Source organism: Parambassis ranga, chromosome 6 (assembly GCF_900634625.1).
Source record: "Parambassis ranga chromosome 6, fParRan2.1, whole genome shotgun sequence".
NCBI lineage: Eukaryota > Metazoa > Chordata > Actinopteri > Ambassidae > Parambassis > Parambassis ranga.
The window spans coordinates 8,959,066-8,982,865 of NC_041027.1; the positions used below are offsets into that span (position 1 = coordinate 8,959,066).

General features: G+C 44.5%; 1 protein-coding gene across 1 annotated transcript in view; it reads right to left on the bottom strand.

Annotated features, from left to right (window-relative positions):
• Nucleotides 1–23,548, bottom strand: part of LOC114437256 (transcription factor Maf-like) — a 41,194-nt gene extending 17,646 nt beyond the window's left edge. Inside the window, exons 1-2 of the mRNA XM_028407847.1 lie at nt 22,193–23,548; nt 15,997–16,066 (exon numbers count right to left, since the gene is read on the bottom strand). Coding sequence (XP_028263648.1) covers nt 16,039–16,066; nt 22,193–23,169 — 1,005 coding nt within the window. The 5' untranslated portion in view covers nt 23,170–23,548 and the 3' untranslated portion in view covers nt 15,997–16,038. The remainder of the gene's footprint in view (nt 1–15,996; nt 16,067–22,192) is intronic.
• Between the last annotated feature and the right edge of the window lie 252 nt (nt 23,549–23,800).

Genomic DNA, 23,800 nt, shown 5'->3' on the forward strand with positions numbered 1-23,800 from the left:
TGCGCGCTGCTCTGTGACATTTAACATGCAAACAGATTCACATCTCCCTCACTCATGTTCCCCTCTGGAGCTGTGAACGGTGGGTGCATAAGTGCACGGGGCTGCAGGAGCGTCCCAGCCATTGTACTGTCACAAATCCCCTCTTCCTGACACGCACTGAATAAACTGTCACAGACGTTATATAGTGTCTCCATAAAGCCTACCATCAAACAGTTACTACCTCCACGGCTTCAGTCCACTGCACCAACAACACAAACAAATCACTCTGCGGTGCATCCCAGTGTTTTCAGGTGTGTGTGTGTGATATACTGTAAAGTGGGGTGCATACATGACTGTGTTTTCTGATATGATCATACACCATATAACCTTCTACATCTTGCAATCCATATTGACCTCCCCTCTCGCCTCCACTAAAAGCTTTTTCAGCGTGTTTCATGGCACAGTTTGCTGCTCCTCTGTTTTCTGTCACTGCACAGTATTGTGCTTGGTCATTAAAAGGATACATCAGCATTCATCACATTTATTCTGCCGGTGTGATTCCAAGGCTGATTTAATGTAAGCACTAGTGTCCATCATAAAGACAGAATGTATGTATGAGTGGAAAATCTACTTCGCGGAGTAGGAAAAACATGCCAAGCTGATATTTTTGTGCAAAAACAGGTCAAAGGTTAATGTTAAGCTGCTAACATGCTGTGACTTTACAACAGGATCCTGGGGTCTGATTTTCCCCTGTGCACTAAAAGAAAACAAATTTCCGCACTGAATATCACACACACTAATGATACAAGTATAGGTAAGGACGAAATTCCCTTTAATCTTCTTCATGGCTGCATCATCTTTTTATTGGTGGACAAAGTGAATCTCAGCCACCAGCCTCAGTGCTATAGAAATGACAATTGATTTGCAGGTTATTTCCTGCTTCCTGTAAGCTAATTGAAATAAAGTGGGATGGTAGACTGTGCCTCTGCAGCATCTATCAATACTGCAGTTGGACAGTGGAGAGAACCTCACGGCTACTCCTGCACCTTAACCAGTCCCACAGAATATTTCTTTCATTTGTATATAGGGACTTTGTCTGTGTTTATGCAGCTTGCTGTATGACAGTGAGCAAAATAAGCTCCAATGAATGGCTACAGGTATACATGCTCTGCGAGTGTGTTGGTGTTGGTGTGTGTGATGTCTGGTCATGGCTGAGGACATTTAGTAAGTACTATAAATGCGGGTCAGTGTCCACTCTGATAAGAATTATGTGTGTTTGTATCAGGTCAGAGAGTTAAATGTGTCTTAACACTTCTTTTAATACGTCCAACACATCCAGTGATAAGTAATGCCTTTCCCCATCAATTTAATTATAGTAGGAATACTATAGATAAATATAAAGCATCCAGCAGTGCACATCTGTCCCAGCGTATGTACAGCAAGAGAAAACGAAGGAAAAAAAAGTTGCTTGTGTATGGGAGGCACCAGAAGTATAAGCGTTGACGGATGTGTGCATGTGCAGGCTCAGGAGCTGCGCTTTATTTACTTATAATGTCCCAGCTGTCGTGAACAGCTGCTTGTTACACAGATTAAACTGGGAAGTGTATGAAATCAGATGTACAGTACGGTGTCTTGGCTTTTACACGGATCTACACAGATTCATGACCTGCAGAAACTTTCTGAAATTATTTTTATTTTTTCCCCGCCAAAAAAAAAAAACACTTTAATATTTTTACTTTGCATTTAACCAGAAATCAGAAAACATTTTTAGCACAAAGCATGTTTTTTTCCTCAACTACACTATTAAGTACATTTGAGAGAACAACAGTTTTAAATGCCTGAACACATTAGTCCCTCTATTCCCTGCTTTTCCCTCCAAACATAGTAATGATTTCAGCCAATGTCTTCCAATGGTCTAATCAAACTCTCGTTAGTCTGCGAGATACACTGAATCATCATTAAATCTATCTGCATATTACCTGTGCTGCTACACTTAGCTATGAATCTCATTTGAATCTTATTTAAATTCTTCCTATGAATCTCAATTAAACAGATTCAAACAAGCACAGCATTGGAAATGTGGATGCATATGTTAGGATTCTGTGTTTCTTGATATGTTTTCTGTTTAGTTTTCATTCCTGCCCTGAGTCTGTGATCTGTGTGTTTGCAGTTGTGTCTTGTGTTTCCTGTTTTATTTTGAAAGTCCATGTTTCCCCTTGTGTTCCTGTGTGTTTTACTTCCTTGTGTTTCCCGCCTTTAGGATTGCTTGCCCCACCCTGATGTGTCTCACCTGTGTCTTGTTACCCTTCTGTATTTAAGTCCTGTGCTCCCCTTTGTTCTTGTTAGTCCGTCCGTGTATCCATGCCATGTTCCTGTGTGTGTTCCCTTCCTCCCTTTTGGATCTCCTTTAGGTTTGGTTTGTTTTTTACTGTTTGTTCTTGGTGATTTAGTTAGTTGTTTTTTACTCCTTTGATTTGTACTTTGTGTTCTGGGATTTTATGTTTTTGACCCGTTTTGGCTTCATTAAAAGCTCTCTTTTAGTTCACCTCAGCCTCAGTGTCTGCATTTGGGTCTAAACTCCCCCCATAACACAACAGAACGGACTAACCATAAAATGGACCCAGCAGACTGTGTTTCAGCCTGGAAGGCAATTAAGAGACAATGGAGATTCCTCCAAGCTGAGGTGGACGAGGTGGACTCCTTAATCCCTCCCCCTCAAGACAATCAGGAGATCCGGCAGTGGGTCTCCTACCGGATTTCTGTTTTACAGTTGCTGGGGGACCTATGCAGTGAAAAGGACAGACTTTCTACCAAGATAGTGGACACTTTGGAGGCTCAGCCTTGGCTAATCGACCTGCTCCTACCTGTGTATGAGGAGATGGAGAGGTTCCCCACGCCAGTGGCCCCAATGCTTCCCCCCTGGCTCGCCCAGCCTGTATTCAAACCAGCCGGTCCATCCCTGTCTGTTCCTGCTCCGGCTCCAGCTGCAGTCTCCGTCTCCTCATCCCCTGACCCTGTCGAGGTTTACCCCTCGTCCTCAACGGAGGCAGTTGGATTACCGTCCTCATGGGTTTCTGCAGCAGCTGGTAGTCTGACATCTTCATGTCCACCAGTTCACTCCTCCCTGTCTGTTCCTGCTCCAGCTGAATTCTCCGCCACCTCTTCCCCTGACCCTGTTGAGGCTCCCTCCTCGTCTTCAGCGGAGCCAGCTGGACTCCCTTCCCCGCCTGTCCCAGTGTCAGCTGGTGGGCTGACGTCTACGCCATTGCCAGCTGAACTCCTCCCGTTAGTTCCTGTGCCAGCCGGTGATCCTGAGCCTTCTATGGAGCCGGTTGGGTCTACACTGTGTGTTCCTGTGTCAACTGGTGATCCGACATCCTCGCCATTACCAGCATCTCCTGCATCTCCAGCCTTGGTCTCCGTCTCCTCATCCCCTGATCCCACAGGGGCTCGCCCCCCAATCTCTATGGAGCCAACTGGACTTCCTCCTTCGTGGGTTTCTGCAGAGGTTGGTAGCCTCACATCCTCGCCCGCGCCAGCTGTTCCAGTTCCTGCTCCAGCTGCTGTCTCTGCCTCCTTATCCCCTTGCCCTGCCGAGGCTCACCCCTCGTCTTCAGCGGAGCCAGCTGGACTCCCCTCACGTATTCCTGCGCTAGCTGATGGTCTGATGCCTGCTCGTCCCTCCCTGTCTGTTCCAGTTCCTGCTATGGCCCCCGCCTCCTCTTTCCCTGAGCCCGCTAAGGCTCTCCCCCCATCGTCTGCGGAGCCAGCTAAACCCCCTTCCTCATATGTTCCTGCTCCTGAGCTAGCTGGTGGACCAGAGGCTAGCCTGATGCTGTTTGGACTCCACGTGTCACCACCTGTTTCAGAGGCTACCAGTGCTGCCTTGAGTGGAGTTCCTGCTGAGGTACTGGAGTTTGTATATCTTGGGACAGTGGTGGCTCTGACTGTAACTCTGGGAGTTGCCAGTTTGGATTATGGGGGGGCTCCATCACAGCCACTATGGGCTACCTGCTCAGACTCTGGGGAACCTTCTCACTTCAATCCTGATGGACCCTCTGTTCTGGTGACCTGCCCTGACCCTGGTGTTCCACCGCTCCCGAGTTGCAGACCCGACGCCGGTGGCCCTTCGCCTCTGGCCTCCAGTGCCGTTGCTGGTGGTCCTCCCTCTGCTCTGGTTTCCTGTCCGGACCCCGGAGGGTCCTCGGCCCTGGTTTCCTGTCCGGACTCCGGAGGGTCCTCGGCCCTGGTCTCCTGCCCGAACCCCGGTGGGTCTTCAGCCTCATCGCTGCCGACCTTCTGTCCTGACCCTGGTGGACCACCGCTCCCAAGCTTCCATCCCAACCCCGGTGGGTCCGCCGACTCGTCTCCACTGGTCTTCTTCCCGGACCCAGAAGGGTCTGCTGCCTCGTCCTCACTGGTCTTCTGCCCGGACCCAGGAGGGTCTGCTGCCTCGTCCTCGCTGGTGTTCTGCCCGGACCCTGGAGGGTCCGCAGCCTCGCCCTCGCTGGTCTTCCGTCCGGACCCTGGAGGGTCCGCATCTCCATCGCTGGTGGTCTTCCGCCCGGACCCTGGAGGGTCCGCATCTCCATCGCTGCTGGTCTTCCGTCCGGACCCTGGAGGGTCCGCATCTCCATCGCTGGTGGTTTTCCGCCCGGACCCTGGAGGGTCCGCATCTCCATCGCTGGTGGTCTTCCGCCCGGACCCTGGAGGGTCCGCATCTCCATCGCTGGTGGTCTTCTGCCCGGACCCCGGAGGGTTCAGATCTCTGTCCCTGCTGGTCTTCCGACCGGACCCCAGAGGGTTCAGCTCTCTGTCCCTGCTGGTCTTTCGCCCGGACCCTGGAGGGTTCACCTCCCTGTCCCTGCTGGTCTTCCGACCGGACCCTGGAGGGCCCATAACTTTGCCACCACTGGCCCTTTTGCCCTTCTCCCTGCCTCTGTTGGGCTTCTGCCGGGACCCAGAGAGTCCCAGGTCCCTGACTGTTTTGGCCCCCTGGCCGTTTTTGACTCTGTGGTCTCACAGTGGCCACTTTGAACTTCGTTTCCCTCTTCCTGAACTTCTGCCCGTTGGGTCCCCTTTTGTTTGAACTCTGATCCTTGTGGTTTTGTTTTGATCCCTCCTCCGGACCTCCCCCCTCCCTCCCGGCTCAGCTGTGACTTTTGTTTTTTTTTCCCTGGGACGTCTGGGATCCGTCCCTTGAAGGGGGGGTACTGTTAGGATTCTGTGTTTCTTGATATGTTTTCTGTTTAGTTTTCATTCCTGCCCTGAGTCTGTGATCTGTGTGTTTGCAGTTGTGTCTTGTGTTTCCTGTTTTATTTTGAAAGTCCATGTTTCCCCTTGTGTTCCTGTGTGTTTTACTTCCTTGTGTTTCCCGCCTTTAGGATTGCTTGCCCCACCCTGATGTGTCTCACCTGTGTCTTGTTACCCTTCTGTATTTAAGTCCTGTGCTCCCCTTTGTTCTTGTTAGTCCGTCCGTGTATCCATGCCATGTTCCTGTGTGTGTTCCCTTCCTCCCTTTTGGATCTCCTTTAGGTTTGGTTTGTTTTTTACTGTTTGTTCTTGGTGATTTAGTTAGTTGTTTTTTACTCCTTTGATTTGTACTTTGTGTTCTGGGATTTTATGTTTTTGACCCGTTTTGGCTTCATTAAAAGCTCTCTTTTAGTTCACCTCAGCCTCAGTGTCTGCATTTGGGTCTAAACTCCCCCCATAACACAACAGCATAAACACACACACACACACACACACACACAGAGCACTGCACCTGCTGTTATCTTTGCTGTTGTTTTAAATGTGTTCATTTTAATTAATTTGTTTTGATACTCAAGACAAATCCTTTACAAATCCTCATGTGGTAATTAACAATTATCGTACATTTAATAAGCACACTGAGATAATGAAACAATTAGAGAGAAACAAGCTGTTTAAAGGCTGAAGCAGTGCTTTGAACTAGTGTATACACTCTAATTGTCTTTCAGTGGCTTCCAACTTCAATGATCTTAAACGCTCTCACAGCTTACAAATCAAACATCCTTCAAAGCACAATTACAAACCAACAACTTATTACTTGCAGAGAGTGTAAGCTTTCAGCCTCACATCCACACACGCTTTACCGTTGTCTCTTGTGTTATCACAGGGGCCAATTAGCGGGCCCCAGCTTTCTGCTCAGGCATGCATCAGGGGACCTATAGTGAACCCGCGAGGCTGCGAGAGGCCTCGAGGTAGCAGAAGAATTATCACTCTTTTCATCTCTCCGTCTCTTACACATCCTTGCATACACACATACCCACTAGCTGCCTTCCCTTCTTCCCTTCCACTTTGTTTTTTTTTTTGCTATACAGACCTCCAGAAGAGCGAACAAAGGACGATCCTGAACATTATAATACTGCAACATCAAACTAATTTACTCAGGTGAGGAGCAGAGATTGGATGAGGTTCAATAAACATATGCATAACCTCCACTCATGGAAGAATCAGTCGATGCAGTTTACTCATAACCTTTGATCCCTCTGAACTGTGTGTGGCCAACTTTGTGTGTGTGTGCACTTTTAGGCAACAGAAAGGCAACGTCGTCACAATGCATGCTGATCAAAATCTATGTTGCATCGTGACTATTAGTGATGGAGCGTTCAGGAAGACCGGGCAGATTGTGGGAGCATGTGCTGTGCTGAATGTGTGTGTGTGTGTGTTCTTGCTGTGAATTTTATCCCCATCACACTCCTTCCCACCCCCTCATCCTTCTTTCTTTCCCCGCTCATCCCTATGTGGCCCCCTGCTGAGCGGCTGGTAGGTGGCTTGTACACTCACGCACACACAGACCTGCACACACTCACTCAAGACCAAAACACACAGTAAGCTGCAGATAGCTGTGGATCCCCCTCTCTCTCCTCCACACCACAGGGAGGAGGAGAAGAAGGGGATGACAGGAAAGAAGAGGAGGAAGTGTGCGTGTGTGTTTGTATGTGTGTGTGCACATGGGAGTGTGTGTTTGTGTGTGTGTGCTAGTAGAGGTGGAGGGGGGTCCAGTTTTTCTTAAGAACAGAATGAGTGGACACCTGTCCTCTGTCAAGCCTCTGTCAACCTGTCTTTCTGCTACACTGTGGGCTATATATGTCTTATATAGGAGGGTGAGAACTCCAGTAATACCAGCTGAAACCTGGAGTGAAACTTCTGTCTGAAATAAGGTAAATAATTAAGACATTAGCAGAGAAAATAATATGTATGATTTGATGTGTTCTTTATCTGTTTGTTGCTGGATTTGTCCATTTTTTGCGTGTGTGTTTGTGTTTGAGACATCGGTGGGGGATACAGACAGCAGAGTGGAGGCAGTAGATAAGATAAGTGTTCTTTATTTCTGACAGAGTCATTTAGCTGTGGATGAAGAGAAGAGAGGAGGAGAGAGTTATAGTTATGGAGCTGTCGGTGGGTTCGGGAGTGTTGAATGAAATGAGGTCCAGAGGAGCAGAGGGAAACAAAGGTGGAAGGAAGCAGAGAGGGAGGCTCCTACATGACCTTGCAGTCAGAAAATCAAACAGATGAAGGGGGAGAATCTGTTTTCGACTAAATCGTGCATTTTTTCAGTTACTCAATTAACATGTCAACCCACAGTCCAGTGGCTATATCTCCCTGCTGCTTAGGCCACATCCGTGAATCACTGTCTCCCTCACTCTGAGGACGTACCTGTGTTTTAGTGCTAAATTGCACTACAGTCCCACAGAGTTATAGAAGGTGTTTCTTTGTCATATATTTGCTTGTACTGAGGCATCAAACTGTCAGAGTCCTCCTGTCACTGCCATTTTCTTCTTTCTCCTCCTGTTCCTCGCATGAAGAAAAGTATTTATTTTCATTTGTCAAAGCCTTTTACCCCTGAGAGAGAGGAAAATTGCAGTGTCTGCAATACTAGTGTGCGTGTGTGTGTGTGTGTGTGTGTGTGTGTCAGGGGATGTGGAGCAATGCTGGGGGTTATTATGAAGAGACTGAAAAGCGACAGGAGATTCCTCTGATTGGGAATAAAACACCATCTTATCTATTTAAATAAACCCCAGTGCAACTTCATCTGCACACAAAATGAGAGAGTATATACAGAGACACCAGAAAGTAAAGACATTCACTGAAGCATACACACACACACACACACACACATATATAAAAAAGTGCAGAAGGCTGCAAATCTATGCATGTAAACAAACACAAGAGCAAATTCACAAAGGGATTTGTAGTAATTAAATTGCAATGATCGCCCTATTTTAGCTTTCACTTTGAAGATGAAAAAATAGTGTTCAAGCAGAGACATGAGCAAAAACAGTCCTAATAGAACATGAAAAGAACATCTAATTATTCAAAGGAGAGTAGTTACTGTAGGAATAAAAACATGTATAAGAAAAAACAAATAAAATAGTTTCATGGAAAAAGCTCAGCAGAATAAATGCAGGAGAATCCACAAATCATCCTGAACTTTAAGTTTTAAATCCCCACTGGTTTTACTGGTGAGCTACACTGTGATAAACCATTCAGCCGAGATCATACCAGCCTTAGATGCTACCCTGCTGACCTTTGACCTCTGGCCGAGCAGAGGAGCAGAACCTGTATTTAACCTGTGACATGGTCGCATCTTTAATAACCTGCTGCAGGAATGCACAACTGTGCAAGATGTCAATAAGACCAGAGTCATGTAAAAGATGGATGTGGTAGAGCCGTGTGTGTGTGTGTGTGTGGGAGACAGTAAATAGTGAGAAGAGAAACACTGATGTATAGGATCTGCAGTCTGAGGCTGCAGATGTTCACCCCAGGTGGTCTGACGCTAATAAAGTTCCACTTTTTTTACAAGCCTTTTAATTCACTCAAGACAAAGTCACATAAACCATACAGTACAGACACACTGACTGGACCTCCCCTCAATTAAACCTGTGAATATTTTGCTGTCTTTTTAAAATAAACTGGCACACAGTGATTGCTGCACCGTTATGTACATGCTTGTCACCCCAGATGAGCGTTGTTGTATTTGATCCCCTCAATTTGAAAGTATTTGCTGTTTTAGCAATAGATGGCAGACCTCATACAGCCTGAAGCCACGATCAGCATACACACAGTTAACTCAGTGACATTAAACATAGATTATCACTGATGTTTACACTCATTGAGTGTGAACAACTCTTTTGATTAATTACTCTGTGCAGGGAACAGGCAGTTTGCATTTTAGGAAAAGTTCAAAAACATGTCCGCCTGCTGCCCGAGGCCCCATGTGAGAACAGCTACTTGTTCAGAGGAGGCAATCAACAGACAGACAGTGTGTCAGAACGTTAGAAAGAGAAGGGCGACAGTGTTAGTCATGGCAGTATGCTCCCCTCTACGTTTGTACAGGCAGTAACTTATGCGCTCTAACTCCCGAAGACAGCATGCTCGCACTCTCCGTGTTTGCTCCTCCTTCTCTGTCTTTCTCCTCCCCTTTCTGCCCTCATACTGTATGTATGTCAACCATGAACCAGAGCAGATGGGAAAGATAAAAAAAGTGGTTCAGCACTTCCTACGTCATGCACACGACAGGATCAGAGTGAACCCAAAGAAATTCCCAGGACACTCTGCATCATTGCATTAACAGAAATTTGACATAAAATGACACGATAAATGTCAAAAGGCACAGGTTTGAAACTTAAAAATTAAATGATTTTAAAAGAAGTACTCAACAGAAACAGCACAGGTCAGACAGACTTTTGTCTGCCTCTGAAAATATAAAAGATTTCCTCCTGCTTGATTCTCTTTGGCAATACTTGATGTAACACACAAGTGCACACACTCACAGTGTATTCTCGTGCAGTTAATGTGCACACATGTTATTTCTGTAAAGTTAGTTATAACTGACCCACACATACAGAGCCTTACAAAGCATCGGCTGATCCCTAATCTTTTACTCAGCAGGAGGAAACCTGTCTGACTGGACTCCTCTCAATGGCCTCATTGTAAAGACTCCTCCAGCCAGTTAGTGACCGCTGTCTTTAATGAATGGGAGCTCCGACTCTCCGACTGTCAGAAAAGAAACCACAGTTTCCTCACTCCTCTCTCCTCCTCCTTCCAGGCCATTAAAAGGAGGCTGCTTTTTCTCTTCTTCTTTTTTTGTCATTAATCTTTAATCAGCCTTTTCAACTGAGTGGGCAGGCTGAGTCTCAGCAGAGCACGGACCTGAGCTGCTCAAACACACATTCTGATGTAACACAGATGCTGCACAGGTTAGACCCTGTTACATCCCAGGACCTCTTGGAGACTGTGTGTCTGATCAGCAGCAGAGGCTTAGTGGGATCTTAATTACTAAAACATCTGGTCAAAAACATAGAAAAACAAAGGCATGTCTGAGTTTAAAATTTTTCAATCTGTGCACTCAAACAGAACACATGCTGCATGTGAAAACATCAATCTCTTTGCTTTCTTAAAGACAGAATAAACTGACATCGTGTGCTCGCTGCATCTCTTTTTCTTTCTTGACATAATTGCATTTACCTGTGCAGGCATGCACACAGAAGCTGCGCACATGAACACACACAAAAATACACCAACAGTAAATAAAGCAGTGCAGTCAGGTCACAATCACAGTACAAGCACACAAACGACTACCATCTGTCTCTGTGTCTCTGCCTGTATGAGTCAATGAGCCTCACTGGCAGGAGTTCATACTACACTGCCCAAACACAATAACAGTCAACATTACAGTTTTATTTTTAAAAAAGGAAAGAAAGCATAAAATATCTGTGAACGCGGCCCATTCGGTATTCCTTTTCCCTCTCTCTTATCACTCCCTTGTTTCCGCTTTATCCAGCTCTGTCCCTCCTTCTCTTCCTGTAAATGAGTGATTTATCAGCCTTAATTGCTGGCAGTGGTTCATGTGGTCATGTGACCGCAACATGACAGCGCGTGATAAATACACCCTGAAAATTAAACCCTGCGTTGCAAACAGAAACATGCACCGCTTGCATCGCATCTGCAGAGCAAGAGAGAGAGAGAGAGAGAGAGACAGTGTGTGTTCGGAAGCAACACAAATATAGAATGGGTCTAATAAAAGCATCACTTTAAAAACAAAAATCCAAGCTTGTCTCTCGCTTTAAAAACGCTGTAATAAAAGACATTTATCAAGGCGAGGCAAAGGGCAAAAGGGAAAAATGTACAATCAATAATGATAGACCGAGTAAATCTATTGTTGTAAGGTGTTTCATTACGGTGCCCCATAAACACACACACACACACACCTACAGAACAATCTAACAGTCCAGCATGCATGTTTCCTCTTCACACAGCAGCAAGATGCTGACTGAAGGGTCTGCAGTGCTCAGTTCATGCATCTTATTGTTACCGGAAGCCAGTTCAACCACTGACCTTTTTTATTCACCGCACTATACATTGTTAAAATAATGTATGAGGTGTCGCAGGCAGAACCACTTCATTATGTCATGGTACACATAACAATGTGTGTGTGTTTGTGTGTGTGTGCATGGCTTACATGAATTGAATAAAATTGTATCACAAAGTAAAATAAATTCTCATGTTTGAATTTGTGGTGAGTATAATTTTGTGTGTTCATCTGATAAAAATAGCTTCACATTATTAGCAGCAGTGCTGTGTCGCCTGGCCCACATCCTTTGCTCTTTGTTTATAGAGCAGTAGTAAAACACATTTATTGCTGTGCTTTTTGCTGCTGTCATGTGAGAAAATGCTCCCATGAAATGTAAAGTCATCTCGGCTGTTATGTTGTGGCTGAAAAGTTCAATTTAAAATTGCCAAAGATGAAAACAAAATACCGTCTGAATACAGCTGATATTTAGGGGAGATTAAACTACTTTTATATTTAAATGTGTATTTTAGTTCACAGGAGATTATATATTTATGTAGAAATTAAATTAGCTCAAGCAGCTGATGTGCAGAAGAGCTGAAAAATAAACAAACAAACAAAAAACATGGTGGTCAATCTGCTGTCAGCTATTGCTGCAATACATTTATGTACCAAAAACATAAATGTTAAATACTATAAATCCTTTTCATCTTGTGTAAGTGTCGAAGGTAGAAAACTTGTTTTTTTCTCTTTAAATTGCAACTATATAAATACAGTTTACTTCTGCTGCCGCACTGCTTTTTGTTTCTGATGAGGCACACACTTCAGGAAGTCTGAGATGGTAGAAGTGGCCGACAGAGTGGTAGACAGCAGATAGACAAGCATGGAGCCAGTCTTACAGACTGACTGCAGCATGTCCAACATTTGACCTTGCAGGAGCTGCACTTACTGTATAATGGGACAAAATGGTTTCAGTTTGGACAGCTACGAAAACATCTTCTGAAAAACTGTGTGTGTGTGTGCGTGTGTGCATGCATTATTTTTGCGCATATTTGTGCAGCTTTGCATATTGCATCTATGAATGCCAGTGTATAAACAAAAAATGAGGGGGAGGGACAGCAGTGACTCCAGCACCTCTGCTCCTTCCCTCCTCCTCCTCCTCCTCCTTATTTATTTGTCTGTATTAGTTAGCTCCTTCTCAGCACTTAAAATTAATGTCATCCAGCAGAAAATAGAGGCTGAAAGCTAAAATTCAGCACTTTCCCAGCAGCCCGGTTATTTATCAAGCTAACAAGGAGAAGATGCATCCCGTTTCAGCTGGGCCCAGGAAATATGTGCCATTAAAGCCCAGAGCCAGTGTTTGAGATCCAGGGAATAAAAGTGAGGATGTCAGGGAGAGGGGATGGACGGCATCGCCAACAATATGGATGCAGAGAGACCAGCAGACACATTTATATAAGGGACAATAGAAGCATGAAGAAACACACATCAGTGCACTAACGGCCACAATTCACATCCTGCATGCGCACCATGTGTGTATGTGAAGTGCTGATGGCTATAAAAGATGATCCTTTAGGGGATACAGAAGACTAGTTTGGAGATTTGAATAAATCATGTGTTGCCAAAGTGAGCTTAGCACTAATTTTCTCTTTAGGAGAAGAATGTTGAAACACGTCCTGAGGACTGTTAGTATTGTGCCGTGTTAACATCACTGTAGCATCAGGAGCTAATGTCTGAGTGTTGGAATTCAATTAGATATTGGGTGCAATGCTAAGTAGCTATAGCACTGGGCAGTTACCGCAGGGGGAGAGAGGGAGAGGATGGTGAGAAGAGGAGGAGCGACGAAGGCGTGTGTGTGTGTGTGTGTGTGTCTGAGGAGAAGGAGGCTGCGGGCGAGAGGAAGGCCCTGGGCTGCTGCTGGTTGCGATGATTCAGGGGAATACATTATATCACACTAACCTCCGGCTCATCACAAGTTCCTCTCTCAATCATGCTGTGAACACACAGTCACAACCTGAGGACAACAGTGGCTCTGAGGCTCACACGCAAACACACACACACAACGCCTTACAACAGCCTTACAACTAATTATGATTGAATAAAACAACACAATTCAGGCTTAAACAACAGACAGAAAATTTTATATTAACATAAGTTAAAAAGAGGAGCTGGCTTTATGTTTGGCTCGAGGGTGAAACCTTCTTCTCATCTGTTCTTTGGCTTAGAAGTAAAAGCACAATTTTAAAAAAAACAGCCATATCTAAACACAGTTATTCTGTGTTCAGCATGTGTATCTTTACAACTGCAGAGAGTTTTTCTTTCCTTTTTTGTTATTTCTAACACAGACCCAGTTCTACTTGCTTCCTCTGTTTTCAGACCAGGTCCAATAATGAGCATACATCCTGTTCATATCCTCCCTGTCATTTGGATTTTCTGGATGGAGGGATGACGTCTATGTCGCTACTGAAACTGTAACAGTGTAATGAGTCTCACAATAGGCAGCTAGTAGTTATATATATCTCAAGCAGTGAAGGATAGTGAAGTGTGTCAAACTGTGGATCCTGCTTTCTGTCGATTACAGAAAACTTCAGAGTTTTGCGAATGAAAAAGCAACAATTTATTTCTAATCACCTAAATCATATTGTGGAATTATTTTTTAAATAATAACAGAAAGTCAGGATATAATTAACCATTTATCATCTACTGATGAAAGCTGTTGGGGTGTCCACAGCCCCACATGTACATACATGCATTCAAATGTACACTTCCTCTGTCTTACACTATACGTTTCTACGTGTGTGTGCGCATGTGTCCTTCCTCCTCTGCCGTGTCTACAAAAACCTGACCTGCCTGCTGTCAGCCGCAGAGGCACCTTGCCTCTCTGCACCCCCCTCCCCCACAAGCGGCCGACTCACCTCATCACGATGAGGGGAAGACGAGTCGCAGAGGGAGAAGAGGGGTGGTGAGGAGAGGGGGGATTAAAGGGAAAAAGTGGGGGTTGAGTTGGTGGGATGTACATGAGGGAAAGATGGCAGAGGTGTGGTGGGTGGGGGCTTTGAAGCTTCCTCTAATGTGCCCTCTCCACTCCCTTGCCTGTGACCTCAGAGCTCCTGACAGCCAGAAAGTGCTGAAGCATGCAGGTGTCCTAACGCAGCAGCCACACACATGTGAACAAAAACACGTGCTCCACTCACACACACACACAGATGCAGGAGTCCTACCTTTGCAGCCTGCAATCTGTTAATTTTTAACACCTTCACTGCGGACTGTAAAAATGTTCATATGGTCTGTTTATGATCACTCAAGAATGAAAAGTCAGACAGTGATGGAGTGCATGTCAGAAGCAAGAAAAGCTTCACAATGCTGAGCACATGAGGAAAGTGGAGTATACTGTCTGCTGCACAGTAAAATTAGCTGATGCTGATGCTGTAGTTTCCTCTGTCCAGCCTCTGACTGTACAGGGTAAAAGCCTGAGGTGTCCACAGAGTGTCCTGTCCTGAGTGTGTGTGTGTGTGTGTGGGGGGGGGGGGGGTGGGTTAGCGTTAGAGAGTTGTATTACAGTGGTGATGAGTCGCCTGGCTGCGAGGCTGATACCTCAGCAGCACCCAGCATTGACCAGGCCTTTAAATAAAGCCTTCGATCCTTTAGCAGCAGAGAAGGTCACCGCCTGCCTCTGGTTACCCTGCCTGTCTGTCTGCATCCACGGCCAGGAGCCCTCCTGCACATTCCTCCCCTTCCTTCATCTCCTGCCTCCCCCTGTCCTCTCAGTCTGCATTCAAATCCAGGTGCATCCCTTTTCTCCAGTCCCTTGGCTCCTGCCCTTACTTTGCCTCCATTCTTTTAATCCATCCATCTGTTCCCAACATGTTTTCTTGCCACTATGTCACAGCATAAATATCTACTCCTCCCTCACTCCATCAGTCCCACCATCCATCCATCCATCCATCCCTGTGTCACTCAGAGATAAAAAATAAAAAATGTGCAGTGTTCGTCTCCACAGAGAGAGCAGAGAGAATGAAGGAAGTTCGGGGGGGTGGGGGGGGGGGGTCAGGACAAAGGTGAAAGGTTTCGGCCTCTTCCCATGAGTACAGAGTATGTCACCACCTGTCATTCAGGCTGCACTGTCAGAGCCCCAAAATCAGAGAGATGCAAAACACGGCACACAATAAATATGGAGAGGAAGGAGTTTGGTGTCATCGAACTTAATGTGACAAGAGACAAACATACATCTAATAGTAATTAAACAAACACTATTTCAGGTGTCAGCAGTCCCAAATAAAGACGTGAAATCAATATAAACAGATTTGTGACTGATTTGTCTCTGAAGAAATATACAATAATCTTTTCTTACTGACTGATGCATTCCACAAATATTTACTCAAACACATCATCCAGATTTTGAAAGAGATACAGTCTTACAGTAATAACAGTAACCTCTGCTTTTCCATGTTGAAATACATCCTGATTTTATTTTTGTTCGCATGCAGCCATGTTTTAATGCTCTGATGTGTATAAACCTGAGTCAAAGTGAAGGAGACTGGTACAGAATCTCTTCTTAAAGGCACAGGTAAGAAAATATAAATTAAAATGATCATTTTGAGGAACCTGCAGCGTGATTCTTAAAAGGGGTTCTGTGTATTTTTCATCTTTATAGAAACCGTGTAATTGTATAACATGAATTAAGAGTGAACAGGTCAAGTTACCTCAGACTCCAGGTTGGAGGGGCCGAGAGCCACAGCTGTCTATCACAGGTGGAGGAATTTTCTGGATGTCCTGCAAAGAAAAACAAAAACAAAACACAAATAAACGTGTGATCCAACAGTGGTAAAACACAACTGTGAACACAAATTACTTACGGTACTAAAATGATTTAAGAGACAGCATAAATGTAAATATTTTTAGGAATACTAATACCACTTTACCTGATACATGGAATATAAGTGAGATTTATGATACTTATTATTATTCAAAATGAGGAAATCATTTAAACGATTCAGCTAGAAAAATAAACAAATAGAATTAATAAAATGCCTCGACTTTTCTCAATCAATGACATGTTAGGTTTGCATAGAAGGTTTAAATGCATCTTGTAACGCGGTCATATTCAGAAACATGTCAGTCTAATTCAAAACTACAATCTCAATAGGGATCGTTCAATAACTATTCTATTCTTCAATTAAACATTACCTGCATTATTTCAAATAATCAAATAAGAACAATAATTTGTTAGAAAACATTTTTCTTTTGTGGATTATAATGTCCAGCATTAGGTCACTTTAAGGACTACACATGTTTGGAGTGAGAGCGAGGTACTCGCACGTTTGTGTGTGAACGATATGTGAACACACGCTTTATAAATACAGCTATGACTCATTCTACAAAAAGTTTTTGCAGAACTTCAAGTGTGAGAAATGAGGCAAAGGAGTGACAAAGTACATTAATCCCTCTCAATCCATCTTTAAGCAACAATGAGCACCATTCATTTCCCTGTAATCCGATTCACACTGGCGCCAAATGGACTCTGACCCATTCAGCTCTATAGGAGCTCCCGGTGACAGACCTACAGCACAGAGAAGCCTGCTGTCATCTGAACATGCACAGAGACATCGACATGGACAGAGGCCCTGATGAACAGCAGCCTCTGAAAATAATTCCACACAGACTTTGATTAACGCAGAGCCAGACACGGGCACAATACACACACGTATGCAGTCTCTCAAATATTCACACTCCTTGATGTTGTGTGCACTCTTGCCAACTCGCACAAGCATACACGCGCAGGTCAGACAGGGGAGGTGAAGTTCACATTCAGGAGGTTGCTACACAGCAGCAGTGTGAGGGGTCAAGGCCTTTCCCAGGTACAAATGAAAGGGAGAGGAGAGACTCTAGAAGAGCTGAACAACACTGTCGGTCACCTTGCCTGGCAAAGAGATCAATGTCTGTTTGACTGGCTGAGAGACAGAAGAGAGAGAGAGAGAGAGAGAGAGAGAGGCTGCCTGCAGTAGAAGGGTAAATCACCTTTTGCTTCATTGAGATGCAGGTAAAACACACAGGGGTCGGGCTCAGCTCCAGCTCCACCCTCCATAACACAAACTAATGCACCGCCAGACTTCAGCACACACACACACACACACACCTACAGCCGCATAATGCACTCAGTTGTCAAACACCCTCCCACCACCCACCACCATGTTCGCTGCGGTCCAAAACACACCACTCCACTGACTCTGTGCCCTGAAACTCAACTCACTGTTAAAAACATCAACACAGCCTGAGCTATGTTTATCTGTGAGTCAGAATATTGTGATCCCATATAATTAAATCATAATTAGCTTTCATCTATTGCCCTTTAGTTATGCATTCTGAAGACCACTTTTTACACAAGCAAATGCAAATCCGATCTAATGTCTATGCACATTCACAGCAATCTCAATTCAACAGTGTAGACTCAGACAATCACATTCACTCTGCATGTATATGCTTCTATTTGCTGGGGAGCAAAAGATACATTCAGAGGCAACGGCACAAACCCCTCTTTTACAGCTGCTGCATTCTCACCACATGCACAGCCGTGACAGGACGGGACAAGTTAAATTATTAGGGTTTCAAATAAATGACATAACTCAGGACACTGTGAGGGAGAGAGTGAGCGAGAGAGGGAGAGGAGCTGCGGTGCTGCAGATCTGGATGATGGACGGACCACAGAGGAACATAAACGCAGCTGATTTAAATCACTTTAAATGTAAATGTTTATCGCACAGAGTGATGCAGATGTGGATTGAGTGGAAGAGATTGAAATTGTTTCCTCTTTTGAATGTGAATATGTTTTGTTAACCCTTCAGGGTGTTGTCACGCAGACAGAGAGAACAGTCACTCTGAATAAATACAGAACGAACATATGCAAAAAAAGGAGATATGTGTGTATATAGAATAATCTCATTACACAATTTCTTTGTATTATAATAGGTTATTTTATACCTGATAAATAGAGAAGAATTTTGCACATGTAGTGACTTGAAGTAACACTGATTTTTAGATAATAAGTTAGTTAATTTATTACTGAAGGAAATCTTTTTTACAGTGTAAGATTATTTTATTTATATTTGTCAGACCTATATGACCAAATATGTTTCAATGTCAAGATAAAGACATTCTTACAGGTTTAATATACTCAGTTAAAGCACATCCTTCTACCACAAGGTCACTTAAAGACAACGCTGGCTGGTTATTGAGCACTCACACAAATAGACACTAAACAGTGCACACCATCCTTTTGTCCTATTAATTCTGAGACATTAAAGCCAAGTACATGATGATGATTCAAATGTCAATACTGATAAATTTCAAAGTGATTTCCCATAGTTGACCTGAAAGAGAAGAGTCCAATATTGTGACAGCAGACAACTACATTATCTTTAATAACCTAATCATTTGCCCAGACTGCAAATGATCACAGTGCAGGAGTCAATATATGGAGGCCAGAGAATAGAATTACAGTTCATGCTGATGAGATTAATAATGTCTGTGCACTACAGTGCAGAGGAAGCAGAAGACAGCCAAAGAAGCAATGAAAAGAGTGCTGAGAAATGAGGAGGAAGCCCTGAAAAATGTTGTTTCCTGTGCCCTCTGTCCTCCTTCAACACAGGAAGTGAATCAGTGCTACTGAATCCTCCTGCCCCTGGTGTGTCTGGTAGTCAAAAACACACACAAGCCAACAAGCAAGAAGGCGGCCCACACAATTTCCACAACCCAACAATCTTCACTTTATCCTACTTTTCTATAACAGAACACTGCAAGCATTAAACACACACACAAACTTCCTGTCTGCCACAATTCACAAAGCTGAAGTTCCACATGAGACAGCAGAGTCCAGAGAAAACCCAACTAATCCTATCGGCCTCACACAAGAAAGAGGTGACGTGAAAGAAGTATAGGATCTCCAGTTCTAGGTTATAACACAAATGTAATTAAATAGCACACTATATTGACCTAATCAGATAGGAGGGCCATAAATTAGTGGACACATGCTCACTAAAAGGCCCTCTCCTCTCAGCTAGGATGCATCTCTGATCGTTTATCATCTGAAAGGAGCAGGAAGGCAGCCAGCATCGCTCCCTCTCTTTTTTCCTTTGTATTGCTCTCTCTCTCTCTCTCTCTCCAGCTTTATCTGTGTCTCTCACTCACTTTTAATCACAGAGAAAATCATTCCTTCAGGCATGAGAGGATCATGCTCTCCCATCTTGTCCGTCACGCTGGGCTTCTTATGGGAGCCATATGACAGTTTGTGTGTGTGTGTCACTGCACAGGTGAAGGGATACAGACGCAGCACAATCACAGTTTTCAAGTTTCCACGAGGTAAACAAATATAAAAATGGGAATAAACATGGTATGTGCAAAAGACAATACCTCTCCTCGCTCTCTCTCTCTCACACACACACACACACACACCGGATTTGCAGCAGCATGCATTGTGGTGGCAGTGACCTTGCATGGCAGCCAAGCCCAGACTCTGTGCAGCTTTACCAGCTGCTCTTCAGGAAAAAAACACATCAGTGTGCAGGAACGAAAAAAAGAACACAACAAGAAACCCTAATTAGTTAGAGCTGCTGTTATTTAGTCTCCATTTTTAAGTAGGGAGTAAAATAAAGCGTGTTTAAACAGATTGTGGATCATTCAGAGCGTTATTAACGGCACCGGTCATTTTGATGGGTTAAAACATTTAACGCTGTTTATTCTAACTAGAAACGTGGCCACGCGTCATGTCTTCACGCTAATATTAGTATTTAACCTCGTGAAAGGATTTTTACATACTGAGAAATCGTTACAGAATATGCACACGTTAAAAATGACACTAACTGATCATGGAGTGTTTTGTTTGTGCTTGATTTTAGATGAGAGCTCCCACAGAAAATATTCAACAAGTGGACGTGTGCTGAGTAAAAAGTGCAAGTTTACTCTAATATCAATCATTAACTCAGCCTCTATGCAGACCTGCAGCACAGATATCAGGCCACTGGTAAAATGAGTCTAGAAATTTTGATCACTTTAATCTGATTTTATGTGCGACATTTCGAACAGAAATTTAAGTTTTTCTATTGCGCAACAGGTGAAGGCCATCAGTTTTATTTCTAGAGAAGCAAAGGTTATTAAAAAGAAAAACTGTAAAAAAAAATATTTGATGAAATTATTTCTCTTTTTTTTTCTCAAAATAGAGAAATACAACGCGTGGTTCAAGCTTCTAGAATAAATAACTTTAAATTAGAGCTGGATCGGATCTTAGTGCTGGTATAATTGCGCGCCGTGTGCACACCTGTGTCGCGCTTCAACGCGACGAACAAGCACAGATGTTTCTGTTTACCAGAACATAAAACTGTTTTCATCTATTTGCAGTTCAGTTCCAGCCAAATTAACAGGAGTGTGTGATGGCACAAACAACATGCAAAACTGAGAGAACAGAAATAAACATTATCAGGAGAATGGTTTGTTTTTTCATTCATGAAGGTTTGATCATGAATGAATGGTTTATTTATGAAATTCCATTTAAAAAAAAAAGAATGCTCAGGACGTGTGCCAGTCAACTGTCCTGTTAAGACAACACATTAAATTGAGTAGAAATCCAAGGCATCACAAAAAAAGATGAATGATGCTTTCCTCATTTACTCTACAACACCAGGAGAACATTAATACTTGAATTTTCCAAACAGTTCACAGTTTATTTACCGGATAAGACCCATAGGGTTTTAGGGTAAACTTAATTAAGTTCCTCATATGAAAGGAAAGCACATGACCAACGAACTTCTCAAAGAACAGATCATTTGTTGCAACATTTTTTTATGTGTGTGACAAAGTAGCATATTCTTCGTTTATTTTTGTCAGCACATGCATCAAAAACATGCTCTGTTCAAAGTATGTTTTTTTAATCTCCTGCCCCACTTGTTGATCCCAATGATCGATTTAGCCTGTGCATTCGCAGGGGAAGTTAAAATAATTTCTGCTAAATATCCAGATGCTGCTCACCTTCACGCTATGTGTGTCTGACAGTATAAATCAATACTGAGTACAAAGTTGCTTTACACAAAGTCATGGCAGCAAAAGGAGCCTACAAAAATGACTGAAGGGTTCATGGTCACGGTGAACTTTTTGTGAAAGCAAAGAGACGGATGAATGAACTTTTTCTCTCTTTTTACAAATAAATGCCCCCCCACCCCCACCCCCCACACCCCCAACCGAACTGAGCAATATAATGTCATGGTGTTATACAATCATTATACACAAGTTCACAAATAAAAGAAAAAGAAGAAGAAAAAAAAACATTCCGCACATGACCAGCATGCATGGCTTCACATAACTCTGTGGGACACTCATTTCCAAACTTCTGGTGCTGCAGAGTTTGGATTTTCTTTCCATATAAGATACAAAGGATGAATGATATGAAAATGAGATAAATTATATAAAAAAAAAATAAACAAAGAGAAAAAATTCACATCAAATAAAGCTGCTGAGCCTGAGGGTTTTTCAGCTCACTCGACAAATTGTAAGTAAAGGGCTCCAATAAGCGCACCTATCTGCAACAAGATGTTTACGCAGTGTGTCTAAAGACAGCATCAAGTGGACGGAACTCCTCAGATTTATTTGTGGAAGCTATTCTCCTTTTTTAGAGTCCTTTAGACGAGCTATTCATGTCTCCCGTAAAAGTGATAAAACACAAAACAAAATGCGAACTCTGAAGCAAAAAGTTTTGAATTTACAGAAAAGTGTGAAACTGTTTTAGTCCTTAACTAACGTGGCTTTAACACAAGCACGGACAACCTATTTGTAGCTGCGCGTAAACTCGGGGATTTTCCCCCCCTGTTTCTCTGAGAGGTTCGCTTATGAAAACTTTTCAGCGCCGGGACTCACATGAAAAACTCCGGGGATGAAGGGTTGTTATCGCTGCTGGATCCTCCGTTTTCTCTGAAGCCGGTGCTGATCAGCTTCTCGTATTTCTCCTTGTAGGCGTCCCTCTCCCTGGCCAGCCGGGAGATCTCCTGCTTGAGGTGGTCCACCTGCTGCATGAGTTGCGTCTTCTCTCCCTCCAGGACGTGCCGCTGCTGGACTCGCTTGAACCGACACGACTGGGCATAGCCTCTGTTCTTTAGCGTCCTCCTCTTCTGTTTCAGACGGATCACCTCTTCCTTGCTGACTCCCCGGAGCTGCCGGTTCAATTCCCGCACCGACATGGTCACCAGCTGTTCGTCCGTGAACCGCTCTTCCAAGCGCATGTGCTGGTGGTTTCCTCCCGCTCCGCCGCCGGACTGAGAACCGGAGGAGGGGTGGTGTGCCCCTGTGTGGTGGTGGTGGTGATGGTGGTGGTGGTGGTGGGGAGCCCCGTTCTGAGCTGCGGCTGCAGCGATAACCGCGGACACCACAGCGGCCGCTGATCCCATCTCCTCCCCGGCCATGCCGCCTCCTGCCCCGGCTGCGCCGCCGAACTGCTGCCCTCTGGCATAGCCATCGAAGGTCTGGAGCTGGTGACTGCTGCTGATCAGCGCCTCTACGGCGTCCTCCGGGCTAAAGCCTAGAGCTTCGGGGTTCAACTGCTGTTGGTACCCGGTCATCCAGTAGAAATCCTCCAAGTGCGCCTTCTGTTCGCTCCCTGATCCCGGACTGGGCGCCGAGAAGCTTGGAGAGGGGGGGACCGAGCTGCAAGGCGTGCTCATCGGGGTGGAAGATAGGGATCCCCCGGCGACCACGCGGCTGCACTGGTTGATGCTGCGATCGGGCTCCACCGGCTCCTTTTTCACTTCAAACTTCATCAGATCGAAGTCATTAACATATTCCATGGCCAGGGGACTGGTGGGCAGGTCGGAGTTGCTCATTGCCAGCTCTGATGCCATCCTCTTGCTGTTGACAGTCCTCCAAAGGGGGTGAGGAGCACCTGTCAAAGTAGGCTGCTGAGACACGCACTGAGCCAGCTTGATTTCTTTATTTATTTTCTTCAAAACCGGAGGAAAAAGTGAATTTTCTCGCACTAATTGCGCAGCGCAGGTTTTGGGTTTGTGAGTCGATAAGTTTTTTTTTTCTTCAGTCTGTATTGCACAGACGCATTGGAGCAGCGCTGTTTCCTCCCTCTCTCCCTGCGTGCGGGTGTCTGAGCGCCGCTCTCTCTGTTTCTACCGTTTAACACTTCATGGCTCCTTTTAGGATTAGTGCGCCAATTTGAGGAGGTTCACGTACGTGTCCCGGGCAAATAGTTGCCTTGTGGAGAATGGGAAAAAAAACTCCACCCAAGGATTGATAGATTTTTTTTTTCTAAGGGATCAGTCAGCCGACGAGTTAAAAAGCATTGCTTAGTTTTATAGGCGCCCTGACGTAGGACTGAAATATGAAATTGACTGAGACTCAGCCAATGAGCAGCCCAGTCTCGGGACGTAATTAGCATAATAGTACCAAAGTTTTCTGAACTGTCCAAGCCCATCAGCAGACTGACACATGAGACTTACTGTTCTTTGTTTTTCGTCACTTTGC